Genomic DNA, 23,380 nt, shown 5'->3' on the forward strand with positions numbered 1-23,380 from the left:
GGGAGAGTGGCTTTAATCTTGTTCTTGACGTGTTGTTGTTTTTTTTACTCTTCAACTGCATCTCAGCAACATCTCAGCAACAGCTTGTAGACCTCCCGTGAACGCTGTGCAGAGGAACAGTACAGGCTGCGTGGAAGCAAACCGTGAAACATGCCTCAAGTTGTGGGAAAACATTCTTATCGCTTTCTTTTGGCCGCCCGTTTTTGGGAAAACGGGAAACGAACCAATACTCCCCCCCCTCCTCCCCACGTCCTCTTCAGTCCTCCTTCCGGTGTGACCGATCGTAGGGAGAAGGGATTCCAAAGAAACAAACCAAAAATAAAAAAAGGCGAAAGCGTTTTTCCAGAAAATACATCTTGCGACCGACCGCTCAGAACGATCGTTGGCTTCGTGCGTACCCTTGTGCGTGTGTGTGTGTGTGTTTGTGTTTGGTTTCCGGTGTAAACGACGCTTGACACAGAGGAAAAAACCAAAGGGACATGTTCCAAGCTACAACTGGCAGCTTTTCCACGGCGTCACACTCACCTCTCATCATATAACGTTGTCCGTCCCAGGCTGTCCTAGTTTCGCCAAGAGGAGTTCGCCAACACTGCACGGCTCGATGTCACCCTTCGTGCGGGAGGGCTTGGCACCGGACCGGATATCCTTATCGTGTTACTCTTCCTTTCTTTCTCTCTCTCACTCGCACTTTCTTTCTCTCTCTCTCTCTCTCTCTGTCTTTATTTCTTTTCCTTTTTTTTTTGGTTTCTCATTCGCAACTTATTACGATTGCTCGAGGGCACGTTTTACCGACGACGGCGATGAAAGTCTCACACACAAGCACACAAAGCACACACTCGTGCCAGAAATCGAGCTCACTTTTCGCACATGAAGCGCATTAGGGTGGTGATTAGAGCCCACCGATCCACGGTTGGTGGTTGCACAATGTTAAGCACTTTTGTGCTTACAGCAGCCCGCCAAGCGTCGTTCACGGTTGTAACCTGTCATCATGGACGACGACCGGGTTACTAGTACACGGGCACGGTGAGACTCATTGAGGGTCGTGGAATTACGTTGAATCGCATCGTCATTTGGGTGCGGCAAGGACATGCGGGCTGGCAAGGCCGGCTGGCGGTGTTGCAATTAGCTCCACGTGCAGCTTAGTCTGGAAGCATCTGTTGGGAAGACACGGAAAAAGCGGAATTATATTTAATTTAAATCAATTGAGAAACATTACGCTCATTGCGCTAATTACACGCGCTAGGATACGTTGTATCCTTTTGCTCGTGGCTTTTAAATAGATACAATTTTCTAACACATACGGATCGAACAACATTGCGCAACGTTCTTCTTGTCGCTTTTTGATGACATATTGAAGGAGTTTCTACTCAACCAGACTCGATAGTGGAATATTTCCATCTTATGTCAAGTGAATTTGCAGGAAAAGGATTACAAAATGTGCTGTAAAACTATCTGTAAGACTCATGGCGACATTTTTGTATGTTTAACGCTCTACCCTGCTTACGATGGTTTTTGTACAGGAAAGTTTTCAAACTTTTCCATCAATTCGAAACAGCTGTCGACTGTTAGGATTGATGTAAAATAAAAGCACTCTTAAAAAAGGGTTCAGGTCCTTCGCGATGTTCGGGAAGTTGTATTTAACAAACGGTAAAAAAGTGGATGAAAAGAATGGCTAGCTAGTGGAAAACGAAGCATAAAGAAAAGCTTTCCGTTGCATTTATGATTTCATGAATGCACTGATGCATATTTTTGAAAGAGAACACTACCCTGATCATGATTTGTCGATTATGCGAATTGTATTTAATTTTTTTATTTTTGTTTGATAAGACGTAAAAGTAATGTTGATATCGGTGTCCAATTCGTTCTTTATAAGAACCGAAAGATTCGATATATTCGATATGGTATGATCAAATATTTTCCAATGTAAATATAAAAAACATGTAATTATTTTATTTGAGTCACGATAGAGAGTATTTATCGCATACTATTTTGAACTTTTTTTCATATTCATTTTATTCATGTGTTCTAAAAAAGTCCTTCATATAAAGTTTAGAGTTCTGGTGCTTTTGTAATGGGTAAATGTTACTTTTCCATAGGTAATTACTGTATCATATATTTTGTTTATTAATTTCATCATTTATTTACTTTCACGGCCGTTTAGACTAAGTCCTCTAGGGAACGTTGCGAACACATTTAAGAAGTAAAATAAAACATGGATGAAACATCATCAAACGTCATTTCGCACTTCCTTGAACGAATGAAGGCTGTAGACAAATTGAATGGAATTGAATTGAGCTCGCTTCGTTCGCAGTTTGCATCGTAGATTGCTTCATTCGCAGGCTGCGAGCGTTGGGGACCTTTCTCGTTGCGAGGCCAGAAACGCAGTTCCGGTCGTGCGATTTTGTGCGAAGTGCTCGAATGGCTGGAATCCCTCGGGTTGGGAGGAGGAAAAAGTTTTAGGGTTTGCCGTAAGCCCCTAGATGAAAAGCGTCAGCAAAACCGTCCTTCGTAGCCTTCCAACACCGCGACTCCAACGATCGGCGAGCGAACGACAAAATGGTAAAGCTTTTAGCACAACAAAGAAAGTATTTGGTAACGGAAAGCAAAATACGTAGCAGGAAGTGTGCTTTAGCAAATAGAGCTAAATGAGATGGCAATGTTCCTTTTTTTTGTTACAGTCTACCTAAGGTTGCGAAGCACATTTATCGATTATTTCATCAACGGTAAGATGTACACAAACGGTGTACCTTTGTATTCGACTAAAGGCCGGAAAAAATAGCCTCCCAATATATAGATGAATGTGTTAGTAAAATGTTATGAGTACAACTATAAATATTTTCACACGAATTTCATGGTACATATGTAATTATTTTCTAAAAAGTTTAAACTTCAATATCTGTTTGTCAAACAAAGCTATAACGTTTATGTTTGTGTATGAAAAGGTTGCTGAAATTAATGACCTGATAGGGTATACGCAGATTGATGGAGTGAAATTGCAAATTTAATGTCTATGTGAAAAGTTTTAGTTAATCTGAGTTTAATGGCATGAAATCTACAAATGTAAAAGTAAAAAAAGTTTATAAGGAGTGGCTATCTTAATACTTTTTTTTACAGTTGATACTGTCTTAAAAATTTAAAATTACGCCTAAATGTAGGCAATTGAAAATTTATTAGCATTTTTATTTTCCTCATTTTTCACTCGCCTTATCAATGTTGTTCTATTCGGTGGTATCATCCACTTGATTTATTGTCAATTTTATTTACGAGTTGTAGTTGATTTTTTGTTTCTAAAACGGCACAACCCGCAGCTCGGGAATCTACCATCGAAAATTTTCGTTTTGGAGGCATGTGCATTGTATAATGAATTTTAATAGCATTACAACTCCACCACGACAACTTTCTGTTAGCAGCTCAAGGGAACCCAATGCGGACAGGGCTATCAAAAGGCCGCGGTAATTAAAAGCGTCCAGTTTTAAAGTCTTTACAAAAGACACCACCCACAGAAATGCGTGCGGGACAAGGGGACGAGCGAAGGGATGATGTGAAAACTCGTAAAGGGGAAGTAAAACATGGATAAATAAAACTTAAACTGTAACTAACTTTTCTTCCTACCGCAATACAAAAAGGAAGGGACATCATGCAGTGTTTAAAACGAGGGTTTTAAATTAGATCCGGAAGTAAACCTGGTCGGTTAGAGGCTGGAGAAAACCGACCCGTCTGCGTATAATGTGACGTTAAACGATTTGAATATTTCATGAAACTCTGAAACGACCTAAGCAATACCGGTTTTGCAGCGGCGTTCGTTGTGGGATTCTCTTTGATTGAAGATTATATATCCGATTCCGAGAAATCCGGATATCCGGGAAAGCACCACGGGTGATCCTGGGTGGAGAGCGGTTAGATTATTGTCGTATTTTTAAAGCGCCTTTTGTGCTTTATCATTTGTTAAAAGATTTATATGAATTTAGTGAAATAAAACCAAAAGAATATTCATGAACCAACCTAGGGGATTATAATTCGATCGTTGGAATTATAAATCTTATAGCTCGTTTGGATTATCGATAGTAGGATTAAGGATTTGGTACGACAGACAATGATTGCTCTCAGAACACAACAAGCTGAGAATAGATATTTGATCCTTACAATCATTCGAAAACTATTTGTTTCTATTTGAGTGTCTAGCTCGTGTTATCGACAACATAGTCAGTGAACTTCGAATGTGAATGCGGCTTCCGTTAATAAGCCAACAATCCGATCGAAAAACGACGCGCTTATTTTAACACTGTATGAGCTTTTAAACAACAAACCCTTAATCATAGACAGTAATATTGTTCCTAAGCTATGTTCTCTCTATGTGCTCAAAAAGGATCATGAGATCCTCTTTTAACATCTCTATCTTGATCTAATATGAGACTGTTATCACATATTTGCTGTTTTAATACTGCAACACTCGTTGGGAGAGATTTTGTCACTGGACTGGGGGGTATGTGAAGCGCTCTGTTGTCGCACCCATATTAACTCAAGATTCACGAAGGAGCAAGTGACTCTCATGCAGTTGAGCTGGAAAGCACAGACGATCAACACGACACCACCAGAGCTCGCATGCTGTTCAGAAGATTTCGGTTTCGCATTGGAAAGAATTAATAAATAGTGAGGACGTGATGCACTTATCAAGTGTGTGATTAAATCTATATCTTGTTCGATTTTGTCCAATCAAAATTTATGACGTTTTGTGCGTAAACCTGTACGTTTTGCTAGTACATATTTGCAATGCCGATGCCAGGGCTTGAGCGCGAACACGACAGGTGTAAGTGACGATCATCGCTTGCGAATGATGTGTGCGTGTCGGTTTACACAGTGTTTGGCTAGTTTTCAGTTCACGTTTGACGTATAAAGAAGCAACAGCCGGTAGTACGTAATTCGTGGGTCGTATTGTTACATTTGATTCATGTAAGTTGTTTCCAAAAGTAATGATGAATTGTTTATTCAAATCCACTTGTTTGAAACCTTGGTAGTGAAATTGATATTGAGTACCAGGGAAGTGGGGGATAGTGTAAAACTGGGATGTGAACTTTGTGAAGTGTGTGTGCATCCTGAACAGAGATGACAGATGGTATATGGGCGGAAGTGTCTTTACTGCGGTTTACATGGAAAAAAATCCGTTCTTTCAGACCTAGCCGGCAAGTTTCACCATTTAGTGTTTCGTCACGTAACCGGAATTCTCACTTAAAAAGAACGCCACGATTCTCAGGCGTAGAAACATGAATGAGCATAACAAACGAAGAAGAAGCCAGGGATGTGGTTGCTTCAGCTTTTGCAGTGGGTTAAGTCGTAATGATAATGGTGCTATTGTCAACAATTGTTGGTGTGCTCACGATATTCGCATAGGTCATAGAGGGCTGCGTGAGGGACCCTCCGGTGAAATGATATTAATGATATTAATACACGGACTTACTTTAGAAGTGATCGTACCGGATGGACGCTACCCAACTAGGTTCAGAAACTGCAAGAGTACAATTTGTAATAGTGATGTGATGATAATTGAATCCAAAATTCGAGACGATTGAGAGGTGCGTGTTTCAATGGCGTGACATAAACTGTTGAGGCAAAGAGCCATTGAACATACCTATAAAACTCTCAAACAAAACTTCGTGTCAGCCTATTCATAAGCATCGTTATTGCTGCAGGTAAGTAAATATGCTGCAATTATTGTTATGCCCTTCAACATTATGAATGTCATGTACTTTACGCTTAACATGGTTTGCTATTTAATTTGCAAATTTTACAACATTTAGCTCACATCTGAATGATTTCGGAAATGAACCACATTGGCATTATGTGGGTAGATAAGCTACAGCATTTTTGAACAGTAATAAAACATTTATAGCTGATTTGAAAATTGCGCAATAATTGCTATTGATTTCTACTACCGTTTTATTGCAAGTAACGAAATGTTTGTGCTTTCTGTTTTGTTGTTCTCCGCCATGACGGAGAGGAAGGATATTCAGTGTGCGGGTGTTCCTCACACTTGGCTGATAGAAGAAAAAGGAATGGTTGTTGGACAAGGTCAAATGGACCGATGTTCCAGGTCAGGACCAGGATAATGGACCATGTCCTTTCCTTTGAGCCCGTTCATTCTTTTCACGGAATGTTGCTCATGAATTATGTCCCCCTGCCTGCAGCAAACGGGTCCGAGTGCTTTCAAGTGTGTGATTTTCTGCACTAAATCGATCGCTATTCGCCCTACCAAGCCACTGTTCCCTCGTGACTGGAACATCGAACTAGTGGCGGTTCAAGATTTGATGTGATGGCAACGAGAAGCACGTGCATCACGTAATCCATCGGTTATGAATAGAGAACTAAGATAGTTCTAAATATACTTTCATAAGTAGACCATTTCATAGTTTATGTAAGATGCAGAGTTCTTTAAAATTATATCGATATATACATAATGAATTCCGATTAGGTATCGATTTTGCTGCTTAAAAATGGCAGTAGACCTTCAGATGGATACCCCACAAGGAGAGAGATAAATTTACATTTTTATCAAAAATATTAACCTTAAATCTGGTTGTTACACATACTGTTCTACGATATAGGTGTTCTGTTCGCTGAATTCATATTAATTTTGACTGATGAAGATTTATAACGAAACCCCGCGCTGTGGGGCGTAATAGTCTCTTGAAAATAGGAATAAAGGCATGTATGTGGGCCGTATTTTCCCTGGAAACCGACCCACGAAATAGTACGCATCGACCGCAAACGGGACGTATGCGTTGGTATAAATCATACTTAATTGGTCCTTCGCCTCCAGAGCACTGCTTCTCAAGCGTATCGGCCATCGGACGCCCTCGCGGTAGCATAAATATTTGCATTGACAATGTTTCATTAGTAGAAAATGTTGTTCCAACGATGGGAATGATGAGGCTCGTGGCCGGAACATCTTTCAGGCAGGCGGAGAACCATGCCATCCGGAATGGGTTCCGACCACGGTTATTGGCACGCGGGCGTGGTTCTTCGTTTTGGCAAACATCAATCATCTCGATTTTGCCGGCGGCAACGACCGCACTGTTGTAGTTGGAAAAATGATGTACATTTGTTTTTGTTTTTGGACGTTCGCCCGTTGGGGGAATCCTTTCTCTTATTGTGCTCCTGTTGCTGGTGCTTCTCATTAGGACGTAACTGTCGGGGATGGAGTTACGCCCTTGGGAAGCAATAATTTATGGGAAAACGTGACAAACGTGAGGCTTCTGCCAACGATATAGGGCTGAAGGCTCGAGTGAAACAAAGACTCCAAACTAAGCAGAAGATATGTGGGATGTTTTAACAGTTCCACAAATAAATAGATCCGGTTTTTGGAAATCGATGAAGTATTATTATATCTATATATCCTACCCCACATATCATATGCGAAGATATAATCCATCGAATTAATCAAACACCGATGTACCATGGTCGTTCTTGTCACTTCCAGCCCAATGTCCATTCCGTTACGTTTCCCACAGCTAATGTCTCCTGAACTTTTCACATTTCCTTCCACGTAGAAGGAAAACAACTCAACACGCTTGCCGCTGACATTTCATATCTGTCACCTTATGTTATCGCTGGTTGCGAGGAAGAGGGAGTTGGTGTAGAAATACGCCCATAATTTCACCCGCACAATATGGTCATTGTTTCTCGCGGTTCCGAGCACGCTATCGGAATGTTGTCCAGAACCCCAGAACCCCATCCTTTATCGAGTCCTTTATCGGTCCGGGGCTGCTAGCGACAGAATAAACCGACCGCATATCTGCTGCTCTGTGCGAAGATAGACCGACCGAAAACGGGACGTTTCTCATACTTTAACCAGATTACGTGGGGAATTTTTTGTTTTGTAAAAAAAAATGGAAAACTAAAACGAAACCAAGAGCACACCCCGACACATGTGAAAGCCACGTCACGTCACATTCCGCCGTTTGTTGTCTTGACGTTCCGCTCCTTCCGGTCGAACGATTCCGGTTCCGAGCGCGGACGCTTACGCCGCCGTACGGTTAATTCTTTTATTTATGTGCCCTGTCACGATCGGCTTCCAGAAGCTCCTACGCGTGTGGAAGGAAAAAACACCTCCCCGGCAGGATCCTGCAATCTGCGACGGTTGCGACGTGTCGTGAATACGCTGCAGGAAAGCGCTTTTAAGGAGGAACCACATGACCCGCCTTCATGAAAACCGCAAGTTTCGCGGCGTTCGGAGACGCATTCTTTGTCCGTTGAAAAAAATAGGAAAAAACCATGCGTTTCTTCGCGCCCCTGGTGTTGCCGACATCTGTGGGCAACTAATTGAATTTTTTTATTAATGGCAACTCATTTTTTGGTTAGTGCCAACTCGCCGTACCTTCCTGGAAAGTGCACCGGCAGTATGGTAGAGTGAAGCATTTTTTCAAATAGCAAACGGGGGGGCACATAATTTTTCAATCATCAAAAAGGCCGTCCCTAGCCGAAGGATGTGAAGAAAATGGCGCCTGGTTATGATGATGTCGATACAGAAGGAAAATGCAATATAGCAAGGTTCATACAGGATCATACTAGGGGTGCAGTTTTGGATCGAGCATTTTCCTAGTATACCGTTCCATCGTTTATTTATAGGTGCAGCGAGTATCGCGCTCCGTTACACCATTGCCGATGAGAAGGTGGTAGCGGAAAATGCACCGAGCTCGAGAAATGGATCGGTGAATATTTTATTGTGAGAAGATAGATTCGTTGCATTCTGGCTCGACCTGGACGTTTCGCTCGAAATTCGTGCTTCGGCAAGCACGGAGGGAAAAACCGTCAGACATCGAGCGTACCGAGAACCATGGACATGAACCGAAGGTCTGAACAACAATTCCACCGAGGTCTAAGGAGGACTAAGCTCCATCAACTGGGCTTTACGCAATCAACAATGGATGAAGCTCGGCCCGAAAATGGGACGATATTTCATCGTCGCAAACCCGCCGGAGACATCTGGAACGGGGTAAAACATCTCGTTTCCAGCACGGTTGGCGATGTTGCTGTAAATCAACGGGCTTTACAACTGTACGGCTGTAGTTTCGCTGCGAACCCGGAAGGTTGATGTTGTATCTACTTGTGATTTTCATGGAATTCATGGCCGCTGGGTTTGAGTTTGTTATCATCGGTTAGGCATCGTGTATGGGATTTCGATTCGAAATTTACAAGCAACGTAGTGCTTCGAACATAATTGCCTGGTCCAATACCTTCTCCGGCTCGTCAAAGGGTCGCCTATGCATACTGGTATATTAACAATGAATTTGCTCATCATGGGAAACATCTTCGTAGTATTACAAATCCAACCGCACACGAAAGTGGTCGCAGAAAAGGTCGTTCTTTTCACAGAAAATTGAGACGCGGCAGTTATTCGGAATGGATTTATTTTACAGCTCCCTAGCCGAAGTGCCGTGTTCAAGCGAAAAAAAAACGTGCATGTTCATGGTCGGTATTGCAGCTGCGATCGATTGAGCGGTTTCAACCAAGTGGGAAGCAACGCCCACAGCATTACAACGTTTGCTCGCAAATTCCATCGCATCAGTTGCAACCACAATCCATGTGGTACGCATTTTCTCATCGAAACTATGTGGGAGGAGGCGCATTATCATCGCATCACTTTAGGGGCTCGCAGAAAAGGTATTTCTGTGCACGAGCACACTGCTTCCGGTTATGTTTGGAGCACGTGTACAAGATAAAACGACATTCCGATGGACGGTTGAACCATCGGGTGCGGTAGTTCCACCTGTCGCGCACGTGAATATTGCCGTACAATTTCCCTGATGGGGCAATTTGGGCAACCCATACCCGGCTGGAGATTATTATACCGGCAGTAGTTTGCCCAACCCGGTGCAACAAAAAAAAAAATAGAAAAGAAAACGCCCAAGATTTATGGCACATTTCCACCGAAACAATATCCCTTCCACTAAGGGCTGCGAACCGGGAATAGGGAAGCACCGAAAGTGCACCACGATGCGCGTTGGAAAAACGATAGTTTTCGGGGCGTTTTAATTTGCCGTTGCCCGTACCAGTGGGGAGTTTTATTACTCGCATAAATAAGGTGCGCTCCCAACGCCCCTACTTTGGGACAACAGGTTGCAATGAAACGCTCGTGGGAGAAACTTGCAATTTTCGTTTCGTTTCGTTTCGAGGTTTCGTTGGTTTCTAGTTGCTAAAGGAGCGCATTTCTTTTAACTGGCATAATTAATGTGTCACTTGTAAAAAATAACTCGTTTACATGGTGTGCCTGCGCATGTAACAGATCCGTTCGGATGGAAAACAATCCGTACACGCGCACGGTGGTGTGCAGTGCCGTTTGCATAAGCTCTCAATTGCAGCAACAAGGTGTTTGGTGGCCATTCGGAAGCCCGCAACTCCAACCGAAGAGCAGTATTGCATTACGGTGACCGACTTAATGTCTGACGTCACACTGGAAACACCGTCAACGGAGGGCATCGAGCCGGCTGGCGATGTGTTAAACGATTACGAGCTGGCAAATGGCTTAAATCGGTGACAATGGGGGAGGGTTTTTGGGCCACGGGGTGGATGTAGCCAGGTCAGGAAAAGCCCCTGAAGTACCCAGACGACCAACGGCACAGTTTTAATTACATGGCGCAAAATTCGAGTTTCATCAATTCGCGTCGGCCGTTTGCCTTCCATTACTTTCACGGGGCGTAGCATGGAATGCATGATTTGGGTTTTAATTTTCGCAACACTTGCGCGACTGCACACTCGATGGAGGAGGGCCGTTTATAGGGTTGCCCTTTCAATGCCCGGTACGCTGAGAATGGGATGCGAGCTGGCACTACCCGATAGACTGATAGACAATGGCATTAACGAGCTCGTCGGAAATGGCGAGAATTACATGAAGTTTCAATGCTTTATTGAAATGGAAGCAGTTTGCACCGGCGGTCGTCGTCGGATGGCTGTGCGATAATTCTCCTCGCGCTAGAACGGGCGGGAGAGAAATCGGGTGGGGTGTAAACCCTTGGAAAAGGGTTGGTTTTCACAACCTCAACCTTCACCAACGCCACAAACACACCCATGCGCTAATTGCACTAGTGGATCGTAATATCTGCGTCTCTATGCAACGATCCGCAGTGGTGAGTACGAAAGCTACTTGCGATGGCGAATGTCCTGGTGGAATGGAGTGTCTGAATGCCGTAGCCTGGATCCTTCAAGATGCATCCCTGTAGTAATCCTTCGACCAATTTCTTGTTCACGAAACTACTACGAGCGCAGAAGTGGAGCGAGCGCACAATTACGTCACTTCTGTCTCATTACTTTACATCTCTGGAATGATGGCGTCGGCATCAAAGCGCCATAAATTCCCGGCGCTGGTGAGCGATTGTTGGGATTGAAATGAAAACACGACTACCATCGGGGACCACTGTGGGTGCATACACAGACGAAGAAGTCAGGTTTCAAAATAAATCTACTGTAAGATAATATAAGAAGGGCAAATGAGATAAAATTGTGTGCAAATGCAATAACACTGCTTACACAACCTGCGAGCGTTGTGTATTATTTTTGTCTTTACGAAAGCTCCGTTAATTTTCTCCATTTGTATTGCTACGTAAAAGGGATCCGTCGGTATGTTTTGTCCATCTCGTGGCCCTTGGTCGTGTCGTACGGTGGTGCCAACACGTTAGCGGCTTTTTATGCACGGTACAAATTAACACACGACGAATGAAGTGTCAAGCAAAACCAGCGCTCTCGTCGTAAGTCTCGCCCGCACCGGAAATCCTCCTGGGATGGTTCGCACGCACGGGACAACGATTTCCGCCAGCTTGCTGTCACGTCCCGAGTGCTCTCGTGGGCTTCGAGCTGTCACTCTTGTTGACGCCATCGTGCAGAAGATAAAACGCAAAACAAATTAGGCCTCGCTCGGCAAAGCGCAGAATCCAGCGCTGAGAAACCATCTACCGGCACCATATCACCGGGAGACCGTCCATTGCCGTGGCGTTTAATTATCGTTTATTAATACCACGGCGGGGCACGGACCAACCCAATCCTTTCCTCCCGGCTGGTCAACCACAACGTGAAGAGTCATCCATCACGCGGGCATCGTGTACGGAAAATCGAAAGTTTAACGGTCGAGAAATTATGCCGCAGTAATCGGGCGGATCGAATTGCGCCAGGATGGTACGATTGCAGAGGAGCAAAAATGAGTAAAAAGTGATTAAGTGTGAGCATTTGAAACGTTTGCAGGGCTTTGCTGAGGATGTTGAGGGAAAGATTTTAATCACATTTCATCGGCCGCAATGATAGAGCTAACGCACATGAACGGTTATCAGTGAGGATTTCCCTATCTCGGGTGCGTGGGATAATTCCCGTTCGTCGTAAAACATGGCCTCGTAAAATCAAAGCCAATTTACAGATAAAGGTGACCAAACGAGGGCCATATATGTTGTGGTTCTTTTCGGGAACGGTTGCCAGCAATAAAGATAAGATTAATTCTCTATTGTTTGGCTTGGTTGAAACAAACGTTTTTTTTATTATGAAGATATGCTATATTTACGAAAAACAAATGATTGGGCTTGAACATGCATATGGAAAAGGTTGTCTACGAAATATTGCTTACAGGTTTACACTAATGTTGATGCAATAAAAATGGTAAATATATTTTAGTTAGTGGAAATACCTCGCAAATTTTCTGATCACATCATCAACAAACACTGCAACAGCAAAGGCTACCATAATTTCAAAGGGTAAATTAAAAAGAACCAAAAGCATCTCTAAATAGGAAGAAACGTAGTCAAGCGCGTCAAGAACAGTCACGAACAGTGATTGTAATTCAACAAAGTTGTATTCTTAGACATGAAAGCGTCCTTCCTTCCACACATAAAAAAAAGAAAATCCCAAACGCAGGCCCGCAATTTCCGCACGGTGCTGTGTGAATATGCCTATACACCCAAGCTGCACCCTCACGTTCCGGCCACTAGATAAAGGAGCAGCAAGTACGTTTCTTCCACCCCTAATGGCTGCCATCGGCAGTCCTTCCTTCCTTACGCAAGCAAACAAACTTTACCTGTCGAACGCAACTACAACGCGAACACCGAGACGAACTGAACTGGTTTCGGATGTCCGTGACGCGATTCCAGTGACAGGGAATTCCCCAATCCACACTCTTCCTGCCATACAGCGCACAACTCCAACAAACACGCACGACACACGGCTTTAGCCCTTTGCATTCGACGGGAAAAACACAAAAACTCTGTCACACAATCTTGCTTTTTTTGTCGAAGGAAACCTAAAGTGTCACTTGCCGGTGTTGGACGGTGGAACAAACTGTTTAAAATGCAGCCTGCAACCCCCGACTGGAAACGTGCACTGCACGGTAGCGATTGCATCGAAGTGCAATTCCATTCCGCTGGCCCCATTTACATGCGGCACGACGTGCTGGCGTGCAGCGGATCGAAGGAGCGGTAATTTACACCAATTGCGTTCGCACTGATGGATAGGAAATGCTCAAGACGGACCGGTTTTTCTCATTATACGTGTGCTTGCTTTAAGGTGGCCGTACCCGCATCATTTGGACAGACAAACTGGCGGTAATATTGCGCTATCATGTTGCTATCACTTTGCAACGAGTTTCACTGTCGACAAACGAGAACGAAACGTCCGAACGTTACGATTCTTTGCATAGCTATATAATTATGCAGACAATGTGTAGTACGATAACTTTCGTTGCGACAGGCAGTGATCGTTGATTTTTCGCGTGTCTGTTTCGTCGATCAGCTGCTTCACAATGGCTGATTGTCACAATGAAACGGAACTGGCAAGCAGCAAGTTCCAGAAGCGCACGTACTAGAGTGCGGTCAATGCGAGCTAAAGGACGTTTTGTACACACGTGAGCCACCAAAAACCAGTGCACCACCGAATTGGTTTCGGCTTTATGGCAAAGCATAAAAAATAAATGCCCTCCCGGCCAGGCATGTGCGCTTGTCGAGGATTCATCGAAGCGATGAGTGAATTTTGCCAGCAACTGGGAACTCCTTGTTACGTCCCCAAAGGACCACTATCCATTGGTTTTCGTTCGCGTCAGGAACGTAGCACCGGCGAATAAAACCAACAACACCCAGACCGCGCTTGAGAACTGGTAGTCGAGCGAAGACGTCAACCCACACTGTAAGATATCGTTCGAGCGAAAAGTCAAAATACCACACCGGAACGAAGGCGCCATTCCGGATCTTACCGCTACCGGTGTGCGCCTTTGCTCGTTCCCTGGAATGGCATTTCGTTTTCTGCCCCACTAGCTATGCGGTATAGAGGTTCCTTTATTCCACCCACCCACCGTCGAGACGCTCAGACATTTGACTTCTTCGCTCTTGTTCATCGTTGTGCAATGGTCGAGATGCACTCCGGCCAGACGGTTTCGTAATATTAGTCACCGAGGCGAAGAATCTGCACTGCTGCTACGAGTGCTATAAGGGAACTATCTACCATCAACTCAGCTGGAGCCGTAGAACGGAAAGACCACTAAGAACGAACTAAGGACGCAAGGATACGCTGCCCAATTGCGATCTCCTGATGGAACTGCGCTGAGTGGCAGATGGATGGTCCTTTCTTCCAACACCATTCACTTTCGTTTCAATGATGCTCCATTGGCCAAAATAACGGACGCGTGTACAGCGAGCTAACACAACAGAATTGCAGTTGTTTTTTTTTTTTTTCGTTTACACCCTCCTTGGAACGTACACGAAGCGTACTGCCTCGGTAGTCCAGATCTGACAGTATAATAGATCTCGTCAGTACCGCACCGTGATGCTGAAGCCAGACCGGTGAATACCTTCGAATTGTTGCTTTTCGTTACACTCAATCCGTTCTGCGAGTACCAACCAACGTCGGCACATCCGCTCGTACTGAAGCGCCAGAGCAGGGCCAAAGATTGAGCCACAAAAATTACCTACTGAAGCCTAACCGATGCCCTCGTTAGCCAGTGACCGATGCAACTAGCCGTGCCCAATCCAAACCTTACCTTCTGACCGAATGTGGAACGGACGAATGGTAAACGCGAGGGTGCAATGCAATCGAAATGCAAATTCAATGTCAACTCCGTTCCGTGCCATCGTTCACGGTTGCAGGTTATGGTCATGGAGCAGAGAGAGAGAGAGAGAGAGAGAGAGAATGACGGGGAAAAACGTTATTCCACCAACCTGAGGGTTGATCGGCGTACCTCAGGCGGTTGATGGGTATGATGAAAATTCACATATTGTTTCGTTTTTTGTTTTATTTCCCGCCACTGACGAGAAAGGTGACCGGATCTGCAGTGGCTGCGTTCGAAGGGTTTCTGCAACGGTTAGTCCACCATGGAGCGGCAAACTAAAAGTGACTATGTCACAAAACTAACGTATTCCAAGCCGCCCCATTTACGGCGCATATGTTGTAATTAATTTACATTCAGAAGAATGCCAGCATGCTGGGCAGGAGGATGCTGCATCCGGGTGAAAACGGCATCAGCCGGAAAAACATATTACCGACCTTCGCCGCTCTAGTTCGTCAATTTTCTAGCTCACATCTAGCGAGAGGAATAGTTTTTGCCTGGACAAGAATGCCAAAACCCAAACAAACACCTCGGAGTGTTTTTGTTTTTCGCTGTGGTAGGACGAAAAATTTACCATCGCAATAGGTATTGTGGCACCGTCCGACTAGTGCATGGTGCTAAAAAGGAATCTGCAGTAAAGGAAAGACAGTGCTTCGCCGACAGTGTGTTTGAATAATAGATTGCAATTTGTACCGACGCAGCGACGAAATAGAAACCCAACTGGTGAAGGATGAAACGACAAAAAAAAACGAAGACACATTACAACGTTGTTATAACCAAAACACGAAAACATACGTTCACCCGGTGGAGTACGGAGCAGCGGAGATGTCCAAGCATGACAGGCGAGTATCATCGCTTCTCCATGAACGTAAGGTAGCTCCATCATCCAGCTCGAGCATCTTCGTGTATGTCTCCGTTTGATGGATGATAATGCGCCTCCATTATGTGTGATGTGTTGTAGCATGTGTGTTTGGTGTGAACACCATGTGCCGATGCGAGAGCGAATGGAATCTAGTTCCTGTTTGTGTTGCAACGATCTAGAAAGTGAATAATGTAGTCACTTTTTGAAAGTGCCATCGCGTGCTTCCCCCGGTACTATAACTTGTTTAAAGTGAAGAAAAACGCCACGTTGTAAAATGTAACAAACCATATCGCGGGCCGCGATTATGCTATTATGACATATAATATAAAAATTATTACCGTTCCATTAGCCGATTCCCATTAGGGATGTTATTTTTTTTATGAAAGTCAAGGAATGGAACGGGGGCGTAATCAACAGAAATGAAACCAATGGTAAACGCTTGGTGTACACGGTCATCCCCCGAAGGAACAAACAAAGCAGGGTAACAAGTAGAGGAAAAAAAATGAACCAACGCGCGCACAAACGGATAACAATGCTCATCAATATAGACGCTCGAATTACGGCCACGCCGGGGCGAATTGGCTTTAAACGAGCACGAAAATAAAGCACGCGTCACGTGGCAAGGTCGGGCGGGAAATTGAGCAACATTCCCGACCCGGTAATGGGCGCCCGGTGTCCTAATCGTGCTACTTCTATTCAGCTTAAATTACGGCCCCCCGTTTCCGTGGGCCAACACGCTCAAATGGGCCATTGCGTTGGATTCCCGGCGATGGTCACGACGTTGACGACGGAGACGACATTGTCCTGGATTGTCCGGCCGCTTAAGTGCCGGGCCGTTATCACATTAAGCTATGGCTTTTCTGTTATTTTTTTTTAATTTTTACATTTTTTTTCGGAACGAACCGGAAACCACACGGAACGGGTTAGGCTAACGCGTCCGATATCGGACGCGGGAGTGAACAATAATGTTTAATTTAGCTGCGATGATGACAGATAATAGCGACACGATAACGAGGCGTATTGAATGCATTACGTGGGGTTAGAAAATCGCCCGGGAAAATGAAGGCCAGTGGCAAATAGCGTCACCGTCGTCATGTTGGGCACGTTGTGTGGGGAGGCGCTACCCGCTAATTAAAACTAATAGCACTCGCATGAAGAAGAGTGTGATTTTCGTATCTGTTACAAAGAATTGAGGAAATACCACGAATGCGGCCACGCGCGTGATAATAAAACTCTTCCGTGTAAAACAAACTGAGTCCGACACGCGAGTTGCGTGTGATTATAACATTTAACATGCGGCAGAACATGTAGGAAGGGTGGTGTCAGAAAGGGGGCATAGAGGAGAAGGAAAGAGATGGGGGAGTTGAGGGGGAAGATGCACTGATAGGAATCAATCAGGGCACGCCACTGGTCATCGCCGGAAGCTGCTATGGTGTGGGTGGGCGGGTTTTGACGCGTTGTTTATTAATTTTATTATTTCGAGATGAAACTAACCGATAGTCGGTTTTATGAAATGATAATACATCTGACCACTCGCTAATTGCTTGGGTAATTGGGCGGTTGGCGTTTAAATGATTTTGGTTTTACTGTGAAGCGGAAAAAAAGCTTTTGGTTCATTGGTATGATCCAATTAAAAGTACCCCTTTGTTATTTTTATTCCTCAAGATTCATTTATTGTTCAAGAGAAATATAAATTATTTATTACGACGAAAATACCACCGATAAGATAAAAAACGAGACAATGAACTGGATTAAACTGCAATGAACTGCATTACAATCGGCAATAATCTTAACAAAACTTCAAAATGTTTCACTTATTTTCAAGCTATACGATCGCAATATTTGTTTTGGCACTTCCAACTTTGTTCTGGCAAATTGGTTTCAACAAAATTTAAATAATAGTGTTGAAGGTTTCCGTACGAAATTTTCCACCGATTTACATTTGAACATACTTTTCCATCCCAATCGGAACAATCTCCTAGCTGTAGTGAAACAAACATTCATCAAAACACGAGCACCCAACATACGAAAAACATCGCCACTAACGACATGAAATGTGATCGCATGGCTGAAATTGTCGCCTTCTTCCACTTTGTCAGCTTGTTTGGACCACAATGCTTTCTGCATCTAAAAATAGGCCCACCCGGGATACCATATTCACACTTAATCTGCGTCGCTTTCCGCGGCTATCAGTAGCACTGTGTGTGTCACAGCTGTGTGCAAAATTCCTACCATGGTTCCGGGGTTAAAGGAGTCCTCGGTAACGTGCTGTTGCAAATTTTCTGCGCATTATAGCAGATCTCCTCGCGGAATACTGATGCGTTTGGTCGATTCAAACCGGTGCATCCATCTGAGTCACGTTTTCGGGTCTTGGTGAAGTAAATGCATAGCTCCCAATGATCGTACCGGGTTTTGGATGTGTGAAGAAGCGGTTTAGGGAACCATAGCTTTTGTTAGTATGCCTGGTAACGGCACATACAAAGTATGCGGATATGCTGTTCTACTTCCGTTTGAACAATGCTACTTTTTTGCATTGTAGAATATGGAATGCCTTTGATGGTACATAAATTGGGGGTTTTACAAGATTGAAAAACAAGAAAATTGAGAACTTTTTTAGAAAACACTTGAACGAATTCGCGTGAAACAAATTTCGAATCTTCTCTCGTTTCCTCTATCTCTCTCAGGCAGCACTTTATCATCGGTACGATTTTAATACACACTGCATAGCCATCTTTATGGGTTGTAATAACATTCACACCATGGTCTCCGAGGGCTCTGGTGCTTTGTTCGGGAAACGTCACAACTAGCCGAATCTGGTCATTTATCTTCAAAACCCCTCCCCAAAACCGGTGTGAAAGAACCCGACGCGATTGCGTTTGGAGCCGTTCGACCGGAATGTGTCGAATCGTACGGCACGAACGGTGGGACAAATTCGATTCCATGCCCGAATGGTCAATATATATCCCCACGGTTCCAACGGGTTTTCCTTGAGTACGTGGGGAGTACGTGGCGTTGCGATAGCGAAGGAAATCCCTTGGGCATTGCAAAAACCAGTACACGCACACTTACCCCTCGATGCTGGGATGGAAGGGTGGATTTACGGTCGAATTCAAACCGTCCTGGTTGAAATTTGATCCCTTGCAGAACCTGGCCGATTCGTCGGTTCAATCGCTACCAGGAATAGAGAGAGAGAGAGAGAGAGAATCTAGGTCACAAGAGGCCCAGGCGCGCTGGATTCACCTGCCACCCATTCGCCGGAAAATGCCATTTGATTTGGCGCGTTTCGATTTTCGATCCATCGATCGGTGCAACCCAGGCACAATCATTTACAGTGCATCCTTTTGCTCCCGAATCGGGCATCACTGGACCATCGTGGAAAAGGTTCTTTTTATTCCATCCATAGCGAGTCCCATTGAACGACCCGTGCAATGGAAAACTTAACCAAAGTTCCCGCATGTGGGGCGAATTTACACTATGCTTACAAATATAGCATCGTCCTTGCGCTACCGAATCGTATGAAGAAGCTTCGAAAAATAAAAATCTACAGCTGCCTGTTCCACATCCAATGCTTCATACGTGTTGTGATATGAACCGGCAAAATATGGAAAGCGTATCGCGTTTCCGTGCGTGTAATTTCACCTATCATGCCGGGGGATTTCCGGCCAACTGGAGCACTCGTTGGCAATCGAGCTCGAAGCACGTCTAAAACATTGCCCGCGAAAATCGTTCCTTTTCAACCTTCGGGATGATTTATTGAAATCAAATCCACACCCGTAACGTAGCGGCATTAATATCGATAACAGTGCCGTGGGAAGAAGGGTGTGAAGATGAGAAATCAATACCGCAGCCCTAAACGGACGCGATGGGCAGCATGATAATTGCGCGAAGCGATTCAATTGATTGTGAACGGTATCGAGATTGGGGTTTTATCAAATTGCTCGCTAAAGCGTTTGCTGTTGCAAATTGGTTTGAAAATTGCAGTTGACGTGTCGACGAGATTGTTTTTAATCGAATGACATGTTTTAAGCAATAAAGTGCGTATTATCGCCTATGTATTCAGCCTCTAGATATGCTCATATTCTCAGCATACATTTAGCTCGAGTTGACATTTTTGAAATGCTTTCAGAATATTTTCTTATTTAGGGGTTTTAATAGAAATGATAAATGCTTGAAAAACTATCGTTTGTAACGAAATTTCTCTTCTTTTTTTCATGATAAATTATTATAATACAACGTTCAAATAATTTGTCTCTGAAATATGGTTCTATTAGTCTGAAAGTAAGAATTCTCCTGCTTATTTCCGTTTCATGCTAATGTAAACCTTCGGAAGCGTTTCAACCAGTCGTATAAAATAACGCAAATAGATGGGGGCATTCGGAATGGTTCGTGAAGCTCCAAGACACATTGTACATGAAAGACAAACAAAATGTGGGTTGTGCAAATACTACTACCGAAATGTTCCATTAGCGCATGAGTGACATGAACAAAAAAAAAGGAGTGCAGGTAAAGTAGAATCATAAATCCTGCTCTTAATCTCGGTACGAGTGAGCCCGTTGAACATTTTCATTTCACGCACAGTGCCACTATAATGGAGCACTGGTCCTGGTGTGGATGGGCCGGGAAACAGTTGATTTACGACCTGCTTAGCCGACGTCGATGCATTCGCGATAAAACAAGCGAAAAAAAAAGGTGAATAATGAAGCAGAAAAGCCGTGTTCCCAGCCGCCAACCGTGCGAATGGAGTGGGTTAAGCTGCAACGCTACAAATTGCCCACCGGGCGTCTAATTATTCTTGCCAACTTGTCCAGTTGACCCAATTTGCTGTCGCCCACCGTCGTCATCGTCGGTCCCGTTACGCCGAGGGAGAGGAAACAGTGACATTTTCCCGCTTTTACCTCCCAATGCTTGTGCTTCAACAGCGCTTACACCGTGGCAGGAAATCTGCATTGTACGGAACCATCGGTTCCCAAATTATGATGATGATGGATGGATTTTCTAACGGTTGAGATAGGAATAAAAATGCTCGAATGTTGGAAAGCTTAAAACACAGCAATCATAACCGGGGTTGGATGGAGTCAAGAGTGAATGACAAACTATTGAAAAATCGTAATGATGAAGCGAAATTGACTCGTCTGAATTCAAGTTCAATTTCAGCTTTCAAAGAAATCTTTTAAGAATGTAGTGTTAAGAGCAATTACAGCAAATTTACGAAATTGTACCAAATTGTAAAAAAAATCATGTAGTTTGTCATTCTGAAAAAAAAATGCATTCCATTCATCCAACATCAGCAGGTTTCGCAACCTGTTGAGAGTTACATCACATTGCAGTATTTTTTATGGTCTTTTTGAAATAATTACCTATAAGAAAACCTACGTACGGGATAAATGAAATGAAAGCGAAACTTGCTCAATTTGCTTTCCCTCGTATAACCAGTATATTATTGCCGCAGGGAAAACGAAAGGAGATAAAAACATTGAAAAAAATCAACATAGCAACTCGAAACCGCAGGAGCCAACGCCACGACGCATGGGCCATTCGGTGTGTGCGGTTAATCCTGGCGAAAAAATCGTAAAATTGCGGCAATTTGTCAACTTGGGGACGCGGTTTCTAGCACTTGCCGTGACCAACAGCTTCGATAAACGGTGGAACGCATTGCGGGTTTTCCCGGCACTAGGCGCCCTCTAAAAGGGGTGTCACCCACCACCCAAACCGTCGTGCCCTTGCCCTTGCACGTTGGCTGCCGTTTTCGGCTACTCGGTCCATTGGTTTCAATCCGAAATCGGCTCACGGTCAGACCTTCGTGTAAGGCGACCTACGCATCGACGGGGGTTAATTAAAAAACCAAATAGATTTCCACACATGGATACCTGGGCTTACCTCGAGGGGTTGGGCACGAACTGTGAACAAGCTGATCCAACATGGTACCGACCCAGACGTTGAATCGATCGATGGAGACGCGTTCAAACCCACTGCTTTCCGCCTTTCTTCGCTTTCTTGCCGACGTTCCCGGTTCCGGTTCGTTTCCTTTCGTGAACCCAACTGTCAACGGGCCGCCAGCATGTAGTCAGACGATTTCTTATCTATTTCACCAAACACAAACGCACTTTCACTAGAAACCCAACGTGGCCAATGTACACGACCAAGCTGGAGACAACGACCACTAGAACGTTGCTACGCACATCACACGGACACCGGGGCCACTACTGGCTGCGGGAGAAGCCGAAGTAAATTACTTAGATTTTTTTTGCTCGATTTCACAAATTGTCACACCACCACCGGCGCGATACTCTGGCCACCGCCAGTGAGCAGGAACGTCATCCTGGTCACCAAAAAAGGGGGCAAGAAAAGGCACGCACCGGCCGTCCGTCCCGAGCTTGGTTTCACCGCTCGTTTATTCAATTCAATCAAGACGGCATCGCCGCAGCTAAGGCGACGACGACAGTGGCTATGGAAACGACGACTGTGGAGGAATCGCGGGTGCAGCTGCTCAAATCAAAGCAAGCAAGCAACGCTACTGAGTAAACAACCCCGCCGCTCGTAAAGCTGGGGATTGAAAGTTGGGGTGAAAAACAAAAACGCACGCGCACGATTGACCACGCGACGGCCGGCAATGGCACCTCGAACAAAGCAACCGAGCTGGCCGACTGCCAGCGTTTAAGTCCCACGGTGCAAATGCTTTGGAAGCCGTGTTTCTCTTTCCGGTAGTCTGACACCTTCGGCGTCTGACAGACCGCTGTTGGTTGGTTCCGCAGCGACGCGTATTCACTCACGACCTGTTCACGTGGTGGTAAATGAATAACCGATTTTGTCGATTCGCCGCTCGCGTTGCCGGTCGTACGTTTGCATCCGGGGAGAGTGCGAAATGCGTTCCAAACACCACGTCGTCCGGTGCTACTTGCATACAACGACACAACGGTGACACCACGTCAAACCTGACCGTTGCGCACTCGTGCACTGTCAAAAGTGTACTATCCCGAGCTGCGTTGTCCAGCCGACGAGCGCACCGGTAGTATCGCGCACGTTACGGTGAGCGTGGAGATGAGCGAAGCGAGAGATTTTATGCCGTGGCTCTGGAACGCCCGAACGGTGACGTCACGAGCTGCAGGGGGAGGGATCAGTATCTCATTCGGCAAGATGCTGATTCTCCAGCGAACGGATTGCATGCGGCTCCCGAAGCCTCCTAGTTGACAGCCACTATCGCGCTAAGCCTGGGTTAGTGGTTGTTTTTCAATTCCGCAAAATGCATACCAGCGAGTACGGGTGAGATTTTTATAGCATTAATTAAGGAGAACGGAATGTGTGTTTTATACACTGATACAATGCGAATCCGAGGGAGGATTTCGCGATGCCAACGCAAACAGTCATGAGAGAGAGCTTGAATATTATGACAGGTAAACATTTTTGGTTTCGTTTTATTTTATTTATTTTTTGAGTGCATTGGAAGGCACACCTTT

The 23,380-nt window shown here is 44.7% G+C and overlaps 1 protein-coding gene across 1 annotated transcript in view; it reads right to left on the reverse strand.

Annotated features, from left to right (window-relative positions):
- Positions 1–22,814, reverse strand: part of LOC128721060 (alpha-1,6-mannosyl-glycoprotein 2-beta-N-acetylglucosaminyltransferase) — a 40,602-nt gene extending 17,788 nt beyond the window's left edge. The window contains exons 1-3 of the mRNA XM_053814769.1: positions 22,765–22,814; positions 21,804–22,133; positions 526–1,154 (exon numbers count right to left, since the gene is read on the reverse strand). Coding sequence (XP_053670744.1) covers positions 526–535 — 10 coding nt within the window. The 5' untranslated portion in view covers positions 536–1,154; positions 21,804–22,133; positions 22,765–22,814. The remainder of the gene's footprint in view (positions 1–525; positions 1,155–21,803; positions 22,134–22,764) is intronic.
- Positions 22,815–23,380: the final 566 nt, after the last annotated feature.

The sequence above is a fragment of the Anopheles nili genome, chromosome 2 (assembly GCF_943737925.1).
Source record: "Anopheles nili chromosome 2, idAnoNiliSN_F5_01, whole genome shotgun sequence".
NCBI classification, from domain to species: Eukaryota; Metazoa; Arthropoda; class Insecta; order Diptera; family Culicidae; genus Anopheles; species Anopheles nili.